This window comes from Moschus berezovskii, chromosome 24 (assembly GCF_049115385.1).
Source record: "Moschus berezovskii isolate FMDL1 chromosome 24, NW_MosBer_1.0, whole genome shotgun sequence".
NCBI lineage: Eukaryota > Metazoa > Chordata > Mammalia > Artiodactyla > Moschidae > Moschus > Moschus berezovskii.
In genome coordinates, this window is record NC_142483.1 from 44,703,637 (window position 1) to 44,725,202 (window position 21,566).

The following is a 21,566-nucleotide window of genomic DNA, read 5'->3' on the forward strand; positions in this document are numbered from 1 at the left end:
ACTCCCGGAGCTCACTCAAACTCGTGTCCACAGAGTCGGTGATGCCATCCAGCCATCTCATTCTCTGTCGTCCCCTTCTCCCGCCCCCAACCTTTCCCAGCATCAGAGTCTTTTCCAGTGAGTCAACTCGTCGCATGAGGTGGCCAAAGTATTGCAGTTTCAGCTTCAGCATCAGTCCCTCCAACGAACACCCAGGATCGATCTCCCTTAGAATGGACTGGTTGGAGTGGTGGGCAATTGCGGGGGATCTTTGCGTCTGCGCATCCTATTTTCCTCGTGGGCGTGGGGCGGGTCTGTTCAGGGGCGTGGGAGCTAAGCGAAGACGCCTCGGAGGACTTGACGACGCGCAGGCGCGCCACAGGCCCTGGGAGTGGTGGGTACCCGGGCAAGGGGATGGGAGAGCGGCGCAGGCGCGCTGGCGGCCTGGAGGGTCGAGGCGCCTGCGCAGTCGCGCTTCCTCGGGCCGCAGCCATGGCGGGACAAGAGGATCCGGTGCAGCGGGAGATTCACCAGGACTGGGCGAACCGGGAGTACATTGAGGTCATCACCAGCAGCATCAAGAAAATCGCAGACTTTCTCAACTCATTCGGTCAGCGGGCGAGCAGGGGGAGGCTGGGAAGAGGGAAGCCCGCTGAGGGAGGGCGCTGAGAAGCTTTGAAGGGGAGTCTTGAGTGCCCTAGGCTCCTGCTGATTTTCGCTTCCTCCTTCAGGTCGCACCTTCCCCCTCTCGCCCTGATCCCGGGCTCCACTGGACAGTCCCTGTGGGGTTATCCTGCCCCAGACTGAGCTCATCGGCAGCTTTGCCTTTTCCCCGGATCCATTATCGAGTCTTTCCTTTTCCCGGACACGTCCTGGCAACCCCGTCCTTCGTCTGCGCCTTTTCTTCTCTTCAGTCGCCTCCCTTCCTCCTCTGTGCTTCGTTTCCAGTTCCCACTTGGCTCTCAGAACGCGGCATGATCTTGTCACTGCCCTGTAAAGACTCTAGACGTTTCCCGTCTCTTTTCGGATCGAGCCTTCTAGTCGCCCCTGCGGCCCCTCCTGTTAGTCCCTTTTTGTCCTGTGCTGAGCTGGAGCACATGAGGGCAAAGTAAGGTCCACATCTTGGCACGCCATGGACATCTCTGCGTTGCTAGTATGAAACCGACAGTGGGTGTTCTGCTTCTAGCAAAATCTTTCCTAGGCATTAGCCTACTCGTGACAGTCTTAAATTCTTTCCGCTTTGTCCCACATCCTTCTGGACAGCAAGCCCGTAGTAGAGACCCCTACCTCCTGTTCTTCAAGTGTTTCTTTCACAGAACTGAGCACTCGGTAGACTTTCTATGTCAACACATAGAAAGGAATTGGAATGACATTTTTCCAACTGGTGTGCTTCTGGTCCATTCTTTCATCAGTGTTAAATGGTTAAGATTAAGGAGGGGTCAATGATGTATAAGAAAAGATTTCAAAAGGAATTATTTTCTAGTTAGAGAACCTGACACATCCTAAGGACAGAGCAAAAGTTTGATGAGAAGGCATCCGCAAGAGAAACTAAGTCTTGAGTACAAGGCTGTCTCTTAGGCTCGGTGGGGGAAAAAGCATCATTTTCCTGCCTTTAAAGAATTGCTGTCTTGAAGATGAAATAATGACAGCTTCAGAACAAAGCAGCATATTGTTTATGTTTTAATATATTTACATACAAGGTGTCTTGGTGTGGTGGATTTCCTCACTCGGAATGGGAGTGATGTTAGTATTAATGAGGGACAAGAATAGGATAAATTTTATGTCAGTGACACAAATTCACACGTATAACTTACCATGGTGGTTGTAATAGGAAATGGTAGTCAAGAAATCATAGAGCTCATGTATCCTGAAATTATTTTTTAAAGTTCTGTGCAAACTCTTCCAGTGTTAGTTCTCCTGATTGTCTCTTCTGCTTCCCTAGAGAGCTAAACTATTATGGGGGTTCTTTAGGGCACTTTATACTCATAGCTTTTCCTCAGAGGAAGGACCAGATAAAACAAAATATTCCATGCTCAGGGAGGGATAGAGTAATGACAGAATGGTGTCTTTGAAACTTTGGCTTAGACTGGAGAGGCAGTGGAACGTGGTTGGACAAATAACTGACAAATAATTTTTACTTTTTAGAAGATATTTATTTATTTGGCTGTGCTGGTCGACCTTTGTTGAGGCAACTGGGATCTTTAGTTGTGGCCTGTGGGTTCTAGTTCCCTGACCAGGGATTGAACCTGGGCTCCTTGCATTGGGAGTACAGAGTCTTAGCCATTGGACCACCAAGGAAGTACTGAGAGCCTTTACTTTTAAAACCAGAAGTAAAAGACTTCATTTATATGGTAGGAGTTAATATGAGATACACAGACACAGAATATCCTAACAGAGTATTAAGAATGTCAATTCAGTAAATAAAGCATCTAAAATAAGTTAAACCGGGGCTGTTTTTCATAATTAAAAGTGACCTAGTATCTCAGTTTCCCAGTTTGTATCTAGATAACGTAATAATTTCATTTCTGAGCGTTTAATCATATTAATCCGCCTGCAATGCTGGAGACCCTGGTTTGATTCCTGGGTCAGGAAGATCACCTGGAGAAGGGATAGGCTACCCACTCCAGTGTTTATGGGCTTCTCCAGTGGCTCAGTTGGTAAAGAATCCACCTGCAATGTGGGAGACCCCAGTTCAATTCCTGGATTGGGAAGATCCTCTGGAGAAGGGAATGGCTACACCCACTCCAGTATTCTTGCCTGGAGAATTCCATGGACAGAGGAGCCTGGCAAGCTACATACAGTCCATGGGGTTGCAAAGAGTTGGACACGACTGAGTGACTTTCACTTTCAATCATATTAATAAACATATAATAAACATGCATTCATCTCTGGAATAAAACTTTTTGACATGTTACAGTAGTTTTAGTTGGTGAGTCTTGGAACTAACCAAAAATTGAAGCATTTGAGCTTAGAATTTGTGGATGAGAAATGTCTCTTTTCTTGCTATATAAGCAAGGAAATATATGCTGCTATGAGAGTTTATGTGAGTTACATTTTATCAGATAGAAAACAAAGGCTTTTCTCTCTTTTTTTTTTTTTTTCAAGTTTCCAGCAAGTCCTAGACTAAGGAAATAGACACACAGGATTCCCATGTTTCAAGAGCTGGAAGAAATGGCTTCCCTTGGCTTCGGCCATTATTTTCCTTTAAGGTGGGGTTAATGGCCTAACATTAGTAATTACTTGGTGATTTGTGAAGATTTTAGAAAGTGGATTTAGCCCTTTTAAAGAAAAGAGCAGTTAATTACAAGTAGGAATAATTAGGAAGCACAATTAAAGGTTAAAGCAATTTGACTTAGCAGTTAGATACACCTGAGGCAAGGTCCCAAAGATTGTCGATATCACGATATAAGAGTTTAGACAAAGACCAACAGGCTGAGAAACTGGATAAATCATAAAGATAGATGAGTACATTGTCTTGGCATTGGATAACTCAGGATGAATGAGTGTGGGATGTACTTTCCCATTCTAAGCCATTTGCATGACTCCTCCATTCTGATGTGTGGCTGGGGGGCTTGTATCGTGCGTGTAATGTGTTTTGGCGGCACAGAAGTTTAGCCGGTGTTTCCTTTAGGGGGGCATCTGTAGCTCTTTGAAAATGGCGACAAGCCTACAGTTCTCACCCTGACCATAATAGGCTGTGTAGGCCATGTGCTTTGGAGAGGGAATTGTTTTTCCAGGATACCTAATGACTCTCAACAGCTTTACCCTGTGATTCTGGCTGGTGAGGGTAGGGTTTTGATCCATTTGTGGTTTTCTCTTTAAACATGGGAGGACCACTGGGACCTAAGGGCACAGCATCATTTGTACCACAAGCATCCTAACACTAGGCCTATTCTGTACGTTGAATGGATGAAGTTTCTAAAAATAGATTGTTACAAATGATAACTTTATTTTTAAACCTTTTTTTCCTGACTCTGATGCTAATACATGCAGAGACATGTAACCAAAAAGACAATGTGCAGCTATTTTTAAATCTCGATTTTTTAATACTTAGCCACAAATATTCCTGCCTGTTGTGACTCCAGCTGTGTGTCAGATGCTCTGAGAAAGGAATAAATGAGAATAAATGGACAGAGCCACTTCTAAGAGGTTTAGAATTTTGTTGGAGAAATAGTCTTCCCTTGTGGCTCAGTCCATAAAGAGTCTGCCTGCAATGTGGGAGACCTGGGTTCAAGCCCTGGGTTGGGGAGATTCCCTGGAGAAGGAAATGGCAACCCACTCCAGTATTCTTGCCTAGAGAATCCAATAGACAGAGGAGCCTGGCGGGCTACAGCCAACAGGGTAACAAAGAATCAGACATGACTGAGCGACTAACACTTTCACTTTGGAGAAATAAGATCTTATGAGAAAGACTGTTGATTTTTGTAGGCTAAAGTTATGTGCAGTAAGAGTTCAGAGAAGTTGTTTGATAACTGGCATTTGTTAGCGGTGGTCATGTATGCACACCATTAAACACCCTGATGAGGACACGTGGCATTTTCAGTTACAGTCTGATGATAATGTACATATAAATGCATTGTGGTTTCAAATTTGTCCAGCTGCCAGGTGCTTTCCCAGTATTTTGTTTGAACCAGTATGTATTTAATGGAATCTGAAATATGACTGAAGTTTCTAGAGTTCAGCATGTTAAATTTTCGGCAGTGCTTATCCGTGCAGGCCAGTAACACAGTGTTGTTGTTGGATTCTGACTCATCACCAGATTGACGGAGCTGGAGCAGAACAGGCACCCAGGAAGGAACCCTCCCTCTCACCACCCCACCCCTTCATATTGGCCATGACATTTTTTTTTATGGGAAGTGACAGGTTGTCAGTGATAACATGTGTGCTCACTCTGAATAGACTTTGAGCTTCTAAAAACCAGGCTGAAATGAGATCATGTCCTGTTGGGCCTGGGAATTAGAAGCCGCATCACTTGCAGATTAAACACACACAAACACACAACCCCAGTCCCCACCACCCTGCCAAGAACATGTATTTGTATGGCTGAATCCCTTCATTGTTCACGTTAAACTATCACAACATTGTTAATTGACATTGTTAATTGGCTATACCCCAGTACAAACTGGTTTTGGTATTTAAAAAAAAAAAAAACCAATATTTAAAGGAAGAAGGAACAGTGTCCAAGATAGGCAAATCCTTACAGAAGAGGGAGGATTATGTCCACTTGGCAAAGACGTCTCAGAGGTTCACTTTGACCTGACTTGAAGGAGAATGCTTAGAGAGGCAGGATGAGTTAAGATTTGGACTTGATGAAATGAAAGTCAGGCAAGAATCAGGGTGTGGGAGATTTGTTAAATTGAGTGCTGAAGTACTTTTGCATAACATCTAGGGAAGAGTTGAAAAGGAGGATTGTGAGCTAAGTGTTAAATCACTGGGTGGGAGACTGTCTTGGAGAGCAGATATTTAGAACTTCAGAAGTGAGGATTATTGAGTGATGACTGAGCATCAGTGTTGGAGGAGGGTGGGAATAATTAGCGTGCCTGGAATGTTGAAAACAGTTGGAGGAAGAGTGGTCAAGTGATTTCTGTTAGAGAAGTTTTGTACGGGAAAAGGTATCTTAGGGCAAATCTAGGTTTCCTTTTGGGCAAGGTGGTAAAAGAGACTGGAAACGTTAGAGGAAGAAAAGGAACTTTTTGCAGATGGAAGGCGGGCCCCACAGGGTTTTTGATACTCTCCAGGTTTTCTCTTGTTCCGAAAGGCCTGTGCAGGAACTGTTGGGTCATCATGTGCTCCGAGAGCAGCAGCGTGGCAGGGCCTCCACGAGCTCACCAGCACCACACCTTCTCTCGTTCTAGGGTCTGCTGCTTCCTTGGCCTCTGCTTTTCTTCCCTGTTGAGATTATTTTCTTCTTCTTGTCATTTCCCATCTCTTGGAAAAGAGTAAAGTCTGAGGAGGGGTGCAGTATTCTCTGCCTGTCACATTTGGTAGGAGGTTTGCCCATTAATTATCAAGTGGCCATCTGTCTAGCCTTGGTGTATCAGTTTTTTATTTTCTATGACTGCCATAACAGATTATCACAAATGTAGTGGCGCAAACCACATACATTTATTATCTTAAGTCATGTACATCTGAAGTCCAGCAGTGGTTTGCTGAGCTGAAATCAGTGTCAGCCCAGAGCCTCCCTCCTCAGGTGGAGGCTCTAGGAGAGGAGCTCATTCCTTGCCCATAGCTTGTGGGCAGAACTCATTCTCTTGCAGTTGTAGGAATAAGATCTCTATTTCCTTGCTGGTTGTCAGCTAAGGACCACGCCCAGCTTCTAAAGGTCATTTGCATCCCTTGGGTCATGGCCTCCTCCTTCCATCTTCAGAGCCTGCAATGACAGGTTGAGTCCCTCTCACATCTCTTGTCCTTCTTCTGCCTTTCTCGTGCCTTTCATGTCTGTGTTTATGGGCTTGTGATTACATGGGGTCCATCTGGGTAATCCAGAATCACAAGGTCCTTCACCTCAGCCACATCTGCAAAGTCCCTTTGCCTATGAGATACGTATTTATGGGTTCTGGGGATTAAAGTCTGGGGGGGGAGTGCAGTATTCTCTGCCTGTCACATTTGGTAGGAGGTTAAGCAGATCCTCCCTAAGCAGCTGTGTTCTTAAGATGCTTCTCACCTTTTCTCCCACTGCCTTGCTTTGCCTACTCGCTGCCATTTGTGCCTTGCATGATACAGCATTCCTCCTCTCCATCTTAGGGGGCTGGTGTATGTCTGCGTCTGGAATGGCATTAATCCTGAACGTCCGTCTTCTTTTACCAGATATGTCTTGTCGCTCAAGACTCGCAACACTGAACGAGAAATTGACAGCTCTTGAACGGAGAATAGAGTACATAGAAGCCAGGGTGAGTATGCCGGGCACCGGGCTTCCTCATGAGGCAGGCGTGGCTGTGTGAGAGAGAATGCACATTCTCATTTGTTGCTGCAAAAACCTGGAAGCAGAAACAGGCTTCGAGAAGTTAAGTACCTTGCCCCAACTTAAACCTGCTTTCTGGGACTCCGAAGCTGTCACCTTTTTCTACCACTCCCTAGCTACCTAGGATATAAAAATTTAATAAAATTTTAGACCCTGCTAATGCTTTTGAGTTTATCTAATTGTCAGTTTTCCTTTGACAGGTGACAAAAGGTGAAACCCTCACCTAGGACTGTGCCATGCTGCTGCTGGGAAGTTTGCTCTTACAGCACGCAGCCTCTCGTGGGAAAGGCCCCAGCAGCCTTCAACTCCTTCCTCTCTCCTTAAAGAACAACAGGGCTTATTCTTGTTTTTCTTTTTTTCAAAAGTGTGGCCTTTGGGCTCTGCCATGTACACCCAGCAGTGTGATGTGGCGTGTGGGGAGGAGTCCAGGGGACCTCTCGGAAACATTGTTAGGCATTTTACCTCTTCAGTAACGTTCTGTAGAGCTACTTGTCAACACATTTGAGGCACTGAGAGCCAAAAGCCTGGGACGCTGTCAAGGTCCTCCCCACCTCTTTCTCTCTTTCTGTCTCTCTCTCAGTCTTTCCTTATCGCTCTCATTGCCTGCGCATTGATTCTATAAACAGTCCTTGTCTTCTTCCCACCTTTGGCTGGGGGTGGGAAGCAGTCCTGGCTGAGATGCCCTGGAGAGGTGGCTGCCAGAGAATGTTGTTGCTAACCCACCAGTTTCTTGTCCTTTTTGGGAGGTCAAGGCCAGGCCCCCAGTTGGCTTGAAAAGGGACATTTTCAGAGTTTTCTGTCTGTCACTTGGGGTGTCTTTACCTCTCATATTTCCCTAATAAACTCCTCAACTTTATTTGACTGCTGTGATTGTGGTGGGGAGAGGCGCTAGAGACGGGGTGCACCTCTTCCACAGAAGTCTGATGTGTGGGATTCTTAATCTAACAAAACTTTCAGATGTAGCCGTTTGATCAAAGCCTAGGTGGTTTGCAAGCTGGAGCCCCCATATTTGGACTTTGAGCTCATTCATCCTAGGAATCCTTTGGTCATTCAGCAGACATTTACCAAGTACTTACTATGTAGGGACTTTATGCTCCAATAAAATATACAGTGTTGAATCAGGTGTGATGCTTACTGTCCATTGAAATACTAGCATCTACACAGTTTTAACTGCCATCCGTGGCAGACTATGAGTTTTATTAGGTACAAGCGAAATGTTTACTTTTAAAAAGGAAATTGTTTAAACCGAAGTGTCTAAAACTTTTCATTCTAGCATCAAAGCTTACTGTAAGCTTGTGCCAACCCACTAGGCTTAAGCCCCATTTAGAATTTTCATTTTAGTCACATAGAAGTCATTTCTCCCCATTCAGATCTTATTTGCCACTGAAGGTCTAGCTTAAGGCAAACCTCCTCCATAAAGTATTCCTGTCTGCCTTTCACTGAGTGCTTCACTGTTGCTTTTCGCAGTACCTCCCACCCTGCCGCGCTAACACCACTTCAGCCCTGAGTTTGATCTTGTTCTCTGACTTAGCGTCTGCATCTTACAGTATATATGAGCACCTTAGTCTTGTATTGTCCAGCTGGGTACTTTGCAGAAGGCAGGCAGTCAGTAAATAGCAATTGAAATGACTTGCAGAGCTCAAGCTGCAAGCACACATCTGTGCTTAGATCCTTGTGTAGACCTTTGGAAGACCATCTGAAGCAGGACCTTTATTTAAAAAAGGTGATGTTACAATGGAGGCAAAACTGTCATCCTTTACTTTGGTAACGGCTGTTTTTGAACATTATTGAGCTCATCTGATATGCTTTTAACAGTTGCTTGAGATTGTTATAATATCTTCCCGGTGCTTTCTAGGATAAAAAAGTTACTATTCCTGAAGTTCAGGTTTTAGATTATCTGGTGCTCTGCAGTCAGTTTAACAGATACTTATCAAATTCCTACTATATTCAGTGACTATAATGAGATAGTAATAGAGGCAAAAATGATGGTAATCTTCCTTAGATGACATGTGAAAATGATAATTTTTTATAGTGCTATAGACATTCTTTAGATATTAAAGTAATATTTCTAAAAGAAAAATAGTGCCCTAAATAATACGATGTTGCTAATGGTAAGCTACTGGTTGTAGGGAAAACCAACTGGTAGGGGAACCAGTGAGCCCAGCCTCCTCTAGTAGAGGTAACTGCTCCATCTTACCTTGAGCTGTCAGAGTGCTTTCCTGTGTAATAACCCCCTTTATATATTGAGCCTCAGCTCACTCAGGGATATATAACTAGCATTATCTATAATTTATTGAGTGCTACTGTGTGTTAGATGTGCTAAGTGCTGTGTGTACTTTATGTCTTTAATCCTCAAGCCCTAACACGTAGGCTTTCTTCATGAAATTTTTTTTTTTTTTTTGATGTGGACCATTTTTTAAGTCTCTATTGAATATGTTAAAATACTGCTTCTATTTTATGCTTTGGTTTTTTGGCTGTAAGGCTTGTGGGATCTAAGCTTCCCTACCAGGGATCGAACCTGCAACCCCTGCACTAGAAGGCAAAGTCTTAACCCCTGGCCCACCAGGGAAGTCCCTCCATGCACTTCTTTCAGTTCAGTTCAGTTCAGTCGCTCAGGCGTGTCCGACTCTTTGCGACCCCATGAATCACAGCACGCCAGGCCTCCCTGTCCATCACCAACTCCCGGAGTTTTAGAGAGGCTAAAACTTGTGCCAAGTCATACAGAGTAAGTAAAGGTGCTAGAATATAGACCTAGACGTATCTGACTCAGATTCTACTTCTGAATGTGGTAGATCTAAAACCAGATCTAAAACTTACTTTCTCATTCCTAGTGCAATGCTATTAAATAATTTTTAAGCTGCTACACACCCATGTTACTTTCACCTGCCTCTTCGCTGTCCTTCCTTTGGTAAAGAAGGCTTCACGGGTTTTCTTGGCTCTGTCTAGCAAATGCTGTTCACATTGATGTCTGTGTTGTTTCACTTCTTCCAGCTTCTTTCTCTGAAGGCTTGTGTCTTGTCTTTTCTGGAAGTCTTGCTAAGGAATTTTATCAGCTCTGGCACTCTCCCTAGCTATCTGTGGGTTTCCTTCTGAAAGACCGTATTTGGTCAGGCTCCAGAAATTGGGATTTTATTCTCAGGTTATACACATCTTTGCACATAGGTCATTTCAGCCCATAAATAGTGTTATGCTAAACCTCCATTTATTTTGTCCCCAATGTGTCCCTTCAACTTACGTAGAGTTCTGATACATTTCACTCTCACTGATGATGATAAAATTATGGTTTACATTTTAATCCATACTAAGTCACTGAGGTTTTTAAATTTAAACATAAAATGTTTGATATAACAAAATTAAGATGTTGATAGGATAGCTGCTTTGATTTGACCCATATGGAGACTAGGAGTTCAGAGAGGTTAAATGTTAATATTGTGCCCAGCTTTTCTGAATCAGGATTGTTCTCAGTCATCTCATCATCATGAACAAAGTCGTTCTGGATAAAAGAACTATCAAAACTCAACAGCTAAGAAAACAAGCTAATAAAGAAATGGACAAAAGATTTGAACTGATACTTCAAAGACAAAAGGATGACAAACAAGGTCATGAAAGATCTTCAACGTTGTTAGTCATTGGGAAAATATAAATTGAAGCCTCAGCCAGATACCACCATGTGTACTCTATCAGAATGGCTAAAATCTTTCAAAATGCACAAAATCCTGATAATAGTAAGTGCAGGCATGATGTGGAGTGACGAACACTCATGCACTGCTGGTAGGAATGCAAAATGATATAACCCACTCTGGGAAAACAGTTGAGCACTTCCTCACGAAGTTAAGCGTGCACTGATTGTGTCTCAGCAGTCTCATCTGTAGATGATTCTCACCTAAGAGAAGCAAAAACTTAACGGACACACACATAAAACCTGTATGGAAATGCTTATAGCTTTATTCATGATTGCTCAGTGTCCCTTAGCTGGTGAGTGTATTGTGGAGTACCACTTGGCGATGGAAAGGAATAAACTTGATAATGTTCTACAATATTGATGAATCTCAAGCACACTAAGTGAAAAGCCAGACTCAGAATTCTACATGCTGTGTGATCCCATTATATGACAGTCTGGAAAACTACAGAGATGGAAGAAAGATGTATCAATAGTTGCCAAGACTTAAGCCTGGGGGTAGGGTTTGATTACACTCATTTTTTGGGGGTGGGAGAGGGTGGATTGTTCTGTACTTTGATTGTCCTGATGGTTACATGACTATGCATTTTATCAAAACAGCTCTATATGCCAAAAAGAGTGAACTCTACCATATGGAAATTTAAAATAAATTTAGGGGGAAAAAAATAGCCTGGTTAGACACATCAAACTCATGGTAGTTATTGCCTCCTGAAGAAGGAGGGGAAACAGTGGAAGTTAAAGGAATTTTGGCCTCATAATTTATGTTGTCTTAACTTTAAATATGACAATGTACTGTTAATTTTATATGGTGAGATTATCAGTGTTTGCTTTATTACTCTACTTTTTAATTGGTCAAAATATTGTCGTTTAGTTGCTAAGTTGTATCAAACTTTTTGGGACCCCGTGGACTATAGCCCAACAGGCTCCTCTGTCCATGGAATTTCCCAGGCAAGAATACTGGAATGGGTTGCTATTTCCATCTCCAGGAGATCTTCCCAACCCAGGGATCAAACCTGCATCTTCTGCTTGGCAGATGGATTCTTTATCACTCTGCCACCAGGGAAGCATAAATAAGGCAAAATATATAGTAAAAGAAAAATTTGAAAAGGCCGAGAAGTAGAAGAAAAAAAAATCACTAGTTGTTTTGGAAAACGTGTACGTTTTCTTTTTCTCTCTACTTGTTTGGCATAGTGTAAAATGTACTCTAAGAACAACATAGCCTGTAGCTTGGACTTAGAATACCCAAAATACATTTTCCTTCCTCTTAAATATGTAAACGTTCGCAATGATACAATGTCAGTGTTAAGGTCTGTGTTTGTTTAATAACTTGTTTTAACTTATTTTCTCTGTATTCTTTTATGGCAAATGATAAAGAATTTGCATTGATGGTGGTGATATAAAATTCCTTCTCAGATGTGTTCAATTGGGACCACAGCCGAATGTGGTCCACTGGAGAAGGGAATGGCAAACCACTTCAGTATACTTGCCTTGAGAACCCCATGAACAGTATCAACGGGCAATATGATAGGATACTGAATGAGAAATTCCCCAGGTCGGTAGGTGCCCAGTATGCTACTGGAGATGAGTGGAGAAATAACTCTAGAAGGAGTAAAGGGATCCTCATGCGACGAGTTGACTCACTGGAAAAGACTCTGATGCTGGGAAAGGTTGGGGGCGGGAGGAGAAGGGGACGACTGAGAATAAGACGGCTGGATGGCATCACCGACTCTGTGGACATGAGTTTGAGTGAGCTCCGGGAGTTGGTGATGGACAGGGAGGCCTGGCGTGCTGTGATTCATGGGGTCGCAGAGAGTCGGACACGACTGAGCGACTGAACTGAACTGAACTGAGAAAAACTGAAAGGAAGTACAAAAAAACTGATGATACTTATTGCCTCCAGGGATTCTTTTGAGGTGGTTGGGGAAACTAGGATGAAAGGGAAATTTTCACTTTATCCTGTTCTTCTGTACAAAACTCAAATTTTGTGATCCAAAATGGAGACAAAACAACTTGATTGAAAAAATTAGTAAATAAAAAATAGCGCATATGGTAGGGAGAATATGGCAAAAACCATGACGGTCTTAAGGCAATGAATGAAGCTAAAGAAACGATGCGTGAAAAACCTATAGGAGGCACAAGAATCCAACAATCAGAGGAAACCCTGGGGCAAAATGGCCTAGCGCCACCCTCCGCCGCGAGGTTAGTCCCCTAAGGTTAGGTGATGTATCTGTGCATGCGCACCGCCTCTAGCCTGTATTCCATCCTCCACCGAGAGCGCGCGAAAGCCGCACGTACGCCTGCCCGGGGACGCGCACGCACCCCTCGCCCCGCCCCGCGCGGCCGGCGAATCCCGCGAGGCCTGGGTAGTCTAGGCTCTCGGAGGTAATGCCCCGGGAGGCGGGGGACGCGGAAGAGGCTGAGGCCGGCGCTGAGGAGGCGAGTGCAGAGGACCCCGGCGCCGAGCGGGAGATGGAGGCCGGGCGGCTGCGGCCGGTGCTGCGCTCCGTGAACACGCGCGAGCCGTCCCAGGTCATCTTCTGCAACCGCAGCCCGCGCGTGGTGCTTCCCGTGTGGCTCAACTTCGATGGCGAGCCGCAGCCCTACCCGACGCTGCCCCCCGGCACGGGCCGCCGCATCCACAGCTACCGAGGTAGGCGGGCCGGGGTCGCTCTGTCGCGCCCGGCCGCGCCGCCCCCTGAGCTGAGCGCAGCGAGCCGCGCTTTAGGCCTGAGAATCACGGTGACGGTGGCTCGGTCTCACCGAATCCCTTTCCCGTTCGGGGGATGCAGCTGTTATTGTCTTTTTTATTCCCATTTTACACTCGAGGAACTGAGGCCCCAAGAGAGGTTGTGACAGATTCAAGTTGACGCAACTAGTAAGTGACCGAGTACTTTTCTAAGACTGAGTAACTTCCTTTTGACGATCAACCCCACGTGTATTCCATCCCTCAGGTCCGTTTGTTCAGTTTGTGATTAGGGAAATCCGACGTTCTTCGGTGTGCCCAGTGAGCCGGTCCGCGCCGGATTCCTGCCTTCATGGAGAAGTGTCTCTTCTGCCCATGAGAAGAGAGAAATGCATGAATAGATAAGAACAAGCCAGTGTCATAATTGCTGCAGTAGGAACGGAGCACAGCATTGCATCTGCTCAGTGAAAGAGAAGGGTGTGTGCTTTCAGTTAGGGGAGCTTCCCAGAAAAGGAGGAGAATTCTGGAAGATGCATGGAATCTGACCAACCCAAGACAGGAGTTGAGAGCTGTAGACAGAGAGAACCGCATGGCCTGACACTTGGAACCTGGGAGAGGGGAGAGGGTATGGAATGGTGGGAGAGGAAGTCTGAAAGATGATTTTACCGCTAGGAAAATGGGGGCCATTGGAAATTATTAAACAGAGAAATGACATTGCCTGATTTAATACTGAAAAGCTTCCCCAGGATGCAAGGTGATTTGGAAGGGGAAGACTACTGGTAAGAGTTAGAAAACTGTTGTAATAACCCAGGCTGGAGATGTCTAGGGCTTACTGCCTAAGGAGGCAGTAATCTTCCCTTGGTTTTCAAAAAGAAGTTAACGCTTGCTAAAATTTCGCTATTTTTCTCAGAGGATCTTGATGAATCTTTTTTCCTTGCGGGTAGCATAGTCAGTGATTCTCTTCAAACTTTTACACCAAATTTCTCCTAATACTAAATGAGGAACGGGAATTCTTTGGGCTTCCCTGTGGCTCAGAAAGTAAAGAATCAACCTGCAATGCAGGAGACCTGGGTTCAATCCCTGGGTTGGGGAGATCCCCTGGAGGAGGCTAGGGCAACCCACTCCAATATTCTTGCTTGAAGAATCCCCATGGACAGAGGAGCCTAGCGGGCTGCAGTCCATGGGGTGAAAGAGTCAGACATGACTGAGCGACTAAGCACACACCAGTGTTTTAGGACTCAGTGCTTTCTCTGCTGGCCCTGGTTGGATCCCCGGTGGGAACTAAGATCCTTGCAGGCCACGTAGTATCCTAGGAAAAAAAAAAATATATATATATATTTTTTAATGAGGAAGAAGTCACAGAGATCCACATTTCTGCAGTCTTTTATCCGGGAAATTGTGTGACTTTTGTACCAAAATTTATCTGTGCCTGATTTAATACAAACATTAAAAAAATTACCTCCTGAATGTACTTAATGTTCCTGAATTATACATTTAAAAATGGTTAAAATAGCCAATTTTATGTTATGTATATTTTACCACAATAAAAAACGTTACTTCTCACTTGACATTTCTTAAATTTTGCCTCCAAATTGTCATGTAAACATGCCCAAGATCTCATGCTGTTTTTATTCTGAGACAACCTCCTTCCTTCCTTGAACAGAATCTTAGGCCTGGGGTTTTTTGTCTCCTTCCAACTGTCCCCATCTCTCTCTCTTTTTTTTTTTTGCATAAGATGTATTTATTTCTTAAATCCATTTTTTCTAATTTGCATGCAGTAAAATACACAGATCCTAGCATTTAAAAGTGCTGCACTCAATATGCCAGCAAATTTGGAAAACTCAGCAGTGGCCACCAGACTGGAAAAGGTCAGTCTTCATCCCAATCCCAAAGAAAGGCAATGCCAAAGAATGCTCAAACTACCGCACAGTTGTACTCATCTCACACGCTAGTAAAGTCATGCTCAAAAGTCTCCAAGCCAGGCTTCAGCAATATGTGAACCGTGAACTTCCAGATGTTCAAGCAGGTTTTAGAAAAGGCAGAGGCACCAGAGATCAGATTGCCAACATCCGCTGGATCATGGAGAAAGCAAGAGAGTTCCAGAAAAGCATCTATTTCTGCTTCATTGACTATGCCAAAGTCTTTGACTGTGTGGATCACAGTAAACTGTGGAAAATTCTGAAAGAGATGGGAATACCAGACCGCCTGACTTGCCTCTTGAGAAACCTGTATGCAGGTCAGGAAGCTGTAGTTAGAACTGGAACAACAGACTGGTTCTAAATAGGAAAAGGAGTACGTCAAGGTTGTATATTGTCACCCTGCTTATTTAACTTATGTGCAGAGTACATCATGAGGAACGCTGGGCTGGAAGAAGCACAAGCTGGAATCAAGATTGCTGGGAGAAATATCAATAACCCCAGATATGCAGATGACACCACCCTTATGACAGAAAGTGAAGAGGAACTCAAAAGCCTCTTGATGAAAGCGAAAGAGGAGAGTGAAAAGGTTGGCTTGAAGCTCAACATTCAGAAAACAAAGATCATGGCATCTGGTCCCATCACTTTATGGGAAATAGATGGGGAAACAGTGTCAGACTTTGTTTTTTTGGGCTCCAAAATCACTGCAGATGCTGATTGCAGCCATGAAATTAAAAGACGCTTACTCCTTGGAAGGAAAGTTATGACCAACCTAGATAGTATATTGAAAAGCTGAGACATTACTTTGCCAACCAAGGTCCGTTTAGTCAAGGCTATGGTTTTTCCCGTGGTCATGTATGGATGTGAGAGTTGGACTGTGAAGAAAGCTGATCGCCGAAGAATTGATGCTTTTGAACTGTGGTGTTGGAGAAGACTCTTGAGAGTCCCTTGGACTGCAAGGAGATCCAGCCAGTCCATTCTAAAGGAGATCAATCCTGGGTGTTCATTGGAAGGACTGATGCTAAAGCTGAAACTCCAATACTTTGGCCACCTCATGCGAAGAGTTGACTCACTGGAAAAGACTCTGATGCTGGGAAGGATTGGGGGTGGGAGGAGAAGGGGACGACCGAGAATGAGATGGCTGGATGTCATCACCGACTCGATGGACATGAGTTTGAGTGAACTCTGGGAGTTGGTGATGGACAGGGAGGCCTGGCGTGCTGTGATTCATGGGGTCGTAAAGAGTTGGACACGACTGAGCGACTGAACTGAACTGAACAATACCTAGATCAAGTTATAGATTAGAGTATTTCCATTATCCCTGAAAGTTCTTGCCCCTTTCCACTCTTCTGATTTTTCACATCCTTGATTAGTTTCATCTCTTCATACAGAACATACCCTTCTCTGGCTTTTTTCTCTCAGTGTGATGTTTTTGTACCTTATTGTTTTTGAGAAGCACAAATCTGAGGAGTTGGTGACCTCTCTCCTTTTAGTTTGCACCATTGGATGTTATTTGCAGTTCAAATACTTTTCTTTTGCACCAGGGTAGCAGAAAGGGCCTTCATTTTGGAACCTGGTGTAGTTGCCCTTCTGTCTACTGTCTTCATTGCCTTTTGTGACGATTCAATAGAATAACATTATTGGGAGGGCTTTGTATGGTATTCAAGCACAATGAGAGGCAAGTATTTCAGTCTGGGGAGATGAAAGCAGTAAATATGTGACTACTTAACCTCTGCTTGTCTTAACAGGTCACCTTTGGCTCTTCCGAGATGCTGGGACATCTGATGGGCTTCTAGTTAACCAAACTGAGCTCTTTGTGCCATCTCTCAATGTTGATGGGCAGCCTATTTTTGCCAACATCACACTGCCAGGTATACCGATGTTCCATCTTACTTTTTAAAAGATAGGCTGTTGTGCTAAGTAGAGGATAGGCCCTAGAAGGAGCTCAGTCCTTAGTGATTTTTGCCTGATGCTGGGCAAGGTATCCAACTTTTTCTTTGTCCTTTTCTCCACCATAAATGAAATGTAAGTAATTTACTGGTATTCTCTATGTTGAACAAAGATGTTGTGGTGTCTCAGAAGCTCTTTGGGCTTGTCAGGAGTGGACTAAATTAAAGTAACTGATTGTAGAATTATGAGTGCATTTTGTTTCCCTGGCCTTGGAGTAGAATTATGCCCTGGAATTTCAGGAGAAAAAACGTGTAGAGAATGAGATATCATGGCTTATTTATGACTTCTGGTGTTGTATCTTTTAATGTAATTTAATCCAGTCAAGCTTACTGTGCCAGTCAGGGGTTTAAAAAAAACCTGCACCAAATTGAACATTAGCTTCATAGCTTACCACTTGTTTAAAACTCAAGTGATTTTATTAGGTTGAACCCTAAGAAACTGATCTTTTGTGTTAAGAAAAAAAACCTAAATACCTGTGGCTTCATAAGGTTCAAACTAGTATGTGTATATAGATTTTGTTTTGAGGCAGTGGATATACAGAAGTGCACACTGGTAAGTTGAAATGCAGGAAATTTTGCCTTATAGGAGACCTTTAATGAGTAAGTTCCCCAGTGAGTTAAAAATAGGATTTGAGGAAATCAGAGACAATCAGCTGGAATCCCCAAAAGGCTATAGAGAGAAGGAGGTTTCAATTAGGAAAGGTTGAGACCTGCCTCAGGAGGAACAGAGTAGTCGGCAGCTGGGCCGACTTCCTAATATGTGGGACCCAGTGCAAAATGAAGATGTGGGACCTTTTGTCCAAAAATCGGGAAAACTACCATTTAAAATACTAAAATATTTTCCCTTTCTTCTGTGTCTCTCTCACAACTTGTTGCGGTGTTTTTTCCGTTTGCTACTTAATGCTATTCTAGGAAAAGTTAAAATTTTTTAATTACTAAAAAAAATAGGCTTTGGGGGACTTCCCTGGTGGTCCAGTGGTTAGGACTCTGTGCTTCCACTGCAGAGAGCACGGGTTAGATCCCTGATCAGGGAAACTTAAGATCCTGCAAGCTGTGAGCTGTGGCAAAAACATAGGATTTGAGTTCCCCCAAATTCCAGTTATATGCTGTTTTGGTTATCTTTTGCTGTGTGACAGCTACCCCTAACCCAACAACAGCCATTTTATTTGTTCATAATTCTGCAGGCAGGGCTGAGTTCAACTCAGGGGTTATTCTACTCTCTGGTGGTCATTGCTGTGGCTGCTTTCTGCTGGCAGGTTGGCTGAGGGCTGGGCCTCTCTCCCGTGTCATCTCAGAGCCTGGCCCTCTTTGTGTGGTCTCTCTCGCTGCATAACTCGGGGCTCCTGAGGGCGTAAAAGCGATCGTTGCCAGAGATTCTTAAGGCTGAAGCCCAGAATCACCACAGTGTCACTTTGCCCACATTCACTTAATTAAAGCACATCATAGGCTCAGCCCACTCTCAAGGGAAGTTCCTCCACAGGGTCATGAATGCTATGAGATGTCTATTGGAGCCGTCATGTTATACTCTGCCACAACCCATGTACTCACTTTTTTTTGTCCAACATGAGGTCCAGCTGTCAAAAATGTAATCGGCTCGGTTGGCCAAGCCTTGTGAGTGCTCAATCCCCAGGCCTGAGTCTGCTGCTGAGAGTTGGTTTTCTACCCTTACAGTGTATACCCTGAAAGAGCGGTGCCTCCAGGTTGTGCGAAGCCTAGTCAAGCCTGAGGATTACAGGAGACTGGACATTGCACGATCCCTCTACGAAGATCTGGAAGACCACCCCAATGTGCAGAAGGACCTGGTGCGGCTGACACAGGAGCATATTGAAAACCAGCGGCTGGCAGAGGAGGATGAAGATTTTTAGTCCAGTTACACTCCTGGGTCTCGGCTTTTGACGGTCCGAACAAGTCTTGATCTAGAGCTAGGGTTGGTCACCTTTTCTCAGCTTAAAGGTGTCTCAGTCTTGGAGTGAAAATGCTCCATTGCTTAAAGTTAACTGACCTCACTACAAGGCATTGTGATGTTTAAGGGCAAATATCACAAAATGTAATAATTACGCCTGCCTCTTGTAGAAATATTTATCAAGGAAAAGTGGTTTCATCTTTGCTTCCTAGTGAGTCAGGAAAGTTTCTGTGTAAGGACTTCTGTGGAAGTAATTACAGTGAGAATTGTAGCTTATTCTTGAGTTGTAAGGAAGCAGTGGTGCCTGCTTTTCATTGTGTTGTGGTTGGTGATGTGCCCGCCTCCCCACTCAGAGACAGAAATGTCCTTGGGGCGGGGGAAAATCTGTCTGCTCTTTGAGACTCTAGTGCCTCGCATATTATGAGCCTTCCATCTGTGTTAGTTGAATGAACAAACCAGTGGGTCCTTTGGTAGAAAGTGTTTAGAGGTTTTGACCTTTTTTTTGAGGGGGAGTGATAGTGGGGACCTTAAAGTATATACAGTAAACAGATGTTTAAAAGGGAATCATTTTTATAGAAAGCAGTTTTTTTATAATTTTCTAAATTTTGACTTTTCTTAGTCCATTGTTGTCACAGGGCTGTTTTACTTCTGTTTCTAAGCCAGGATTAGCTTTCTGCAGTTCTTGTGGTGATAGCTTTTTGAAACTTGCTATCGCGGAGAGTCGGACACGACTGAGCGACTGAACTGAACTGAACTGAACTGAATCCGCACAGGAGATAGGAGAAAATAGCCATTGCCTTGTTTAATCATAGTATTAAAGAGCTACTCCTGTACTATAAATAGGTTTTTGCCAAGTGTGGGTATTTCTGTTCCTTTTTGTAAATCCATGACATTTCTGTTTAATTCAGCAGTTTTTCATCAGGCAGGATCTGGTGACACTGCACCTGGCTAGAGGAGAAGACGAAGAAGCCCTCTAGCCTCTGGGATGTTACAACTAACACAGTGTGGATTTAGAGAGTAGCCTGGAATGTTTTATAGTTTTGTACATGCCCAGATCCTTTCCTATAGGCTGGACTTAAATTCATTAATTTGAATTCAATACTTCTATCAGGCATCCTGTTTTGGTAGCTAATCGTTAAAAAAAAAAAAAGGATCCTCCCCAGTAGAGAAAATTTTGGAAGAGACAGAAAAATAAAAGGAAGAAAAGATCCAGGTAGATACATTGCTTAAAGACAACCACTAACTTAACATTTTGAACTTTCAGCCTTTTTTTGGCTTGGTTTTACATAGTTGAGATCATACCGAATATACAGTTTTATATTCTACTTTCTCATTTAACTTTATAACTTAAAATATTTTTCCATGGTATTATAAGCTCTTCATACTCATGAGTGAAGCCTTCCTTTTATAAATAATGTGGGACTATTTCTTACCATCCTTATTAAATCCTTCTGCTAACCTTTGAGCGCACTTCCTGTGCTTTGATATCAGAGTGAAGTGAATGAATCAAATGCCTTACAGTTTTTCCACCTAATCATATTCTCCTCTTTCAACATTCAACAAATAAGGGGCTTTTTTTTTAAATCTGTTGCGTTATTCACTTAGTGACACACCTCTAATTTTTAATCTAATTTTTATTGTTGAATTGTTGGGTAGAGAAGAAAATATGCTGGTATAGAAGGCAGCCATATGATTTTAAAAGTAGGATAATATGAGAGATTTAAGGAAGTCTGTTGGTGCTGGATTAGTTCAATGTTGGTTTTATTTTTTTAACCTGCCTTTGTGTCAAAATGTTCCTGTTAAAACTTGCAATTTGAGTACTGTGTTTTTGTGTTGTCCAAAGAAAATTGAAAACCTGTAGCATGTATGTACTCATTTGAAATCTAATGAATGTATTAAATGTATTGCTCTTGAGAGACTGTAACCTTACCTGTTTTCAGTTTTGTTTTGTTTTTTAAAGTTTCTTTTGGATACAGTAAATGGTGCTGAGTAAAGGAAATAGGTAGTATGTCATTTGCCAGGTTCTTCTGTCTTGGAGAGGTGTGAAGACTGTTTAATGGCCTTGGGGAGAGGAAACACAAGCAACCTGGTTTTCTGTCCCTTTTCTTTCCAACCCTGGATTTTGTTTAGAACTTTGATTCTTGTAGCTTTTCTTTTCTTGTAAAGATGAAATATCACTAAAAATTTTAAGCACTACAGAAAAGGATGAAGAAGAAAAGCATTCACATTGGGAACAAAGGCTTTTTTTTTCCATGAAAATAGAACCAGCCTTAACAAACACCTCCCTAAAGAAGATACACAGATAGCAACTAAGCATATGAAAGGATGCTCCAGGAACTTCCCTGGCCGTCCAGTGCTTAAGAGTCCATGCATCCAATGCAAGGGGTATGAATTTGACCCCTGGTCAGGTAACTAAGATCCCACGTGCCAAACGGTGTGACCAAAAAAGTATTTAAAAAAAGAAAAGATGGTCCACATAGTACATCATCAGAGGAT

The 21,566-nt window shown here is 43.4% G+C and overlaps 2 protein-coding genes across 2 annotated transcripts in view; both read left to right on the top strand.

Moving 5' to 3' along the window:
* Positions 1-430: 430 nt before the first annotated feature.
* BRK1 (BRICK1 subunit of SCAR/WAVE actin nucleating complex) lies at positions 431-7,796 on the top strand. Its single transcript, XM_055414464.2, has 3 exons — positions 431-589; positions 6,787-6,869; positions 7,141-7,796. The coding sequence occupies exons 1-3, from the start codon at positions 472-474 to the stop codon at positions 7,165-7,167; spliced, it is 228 nt and encodes a 75-aa protein (XP_055270439.1). The 5' UTR covers positions 431-471; the 3' UTR covers positions 7,168-7,796.
* Positions 7,797-12,330: 4,534 nt separating this feature from the next.
* Positions 12,331-21,566, top strand: part of IRAK2 (interleukin 1 receptor associated kinase 2) — a 73,952-nt gene continuing 64,716 nt past the window's right edge. Inside the window, exons 1-2 of the mRNA XM_088831780.1 lie at positions 12,331-13,269; positions 16,967-17,089. Coding sequence (XP_088687906.1) covers positions 13,005-13,269; positions 16,967-17,089 — 388 coding nt within the window. The 5' untranslated portion in view covers positions 12,331-13,004. The remainder of the gene's footprint in view (positions 13,270-16,966; positions 17,090-21,566) is intronic.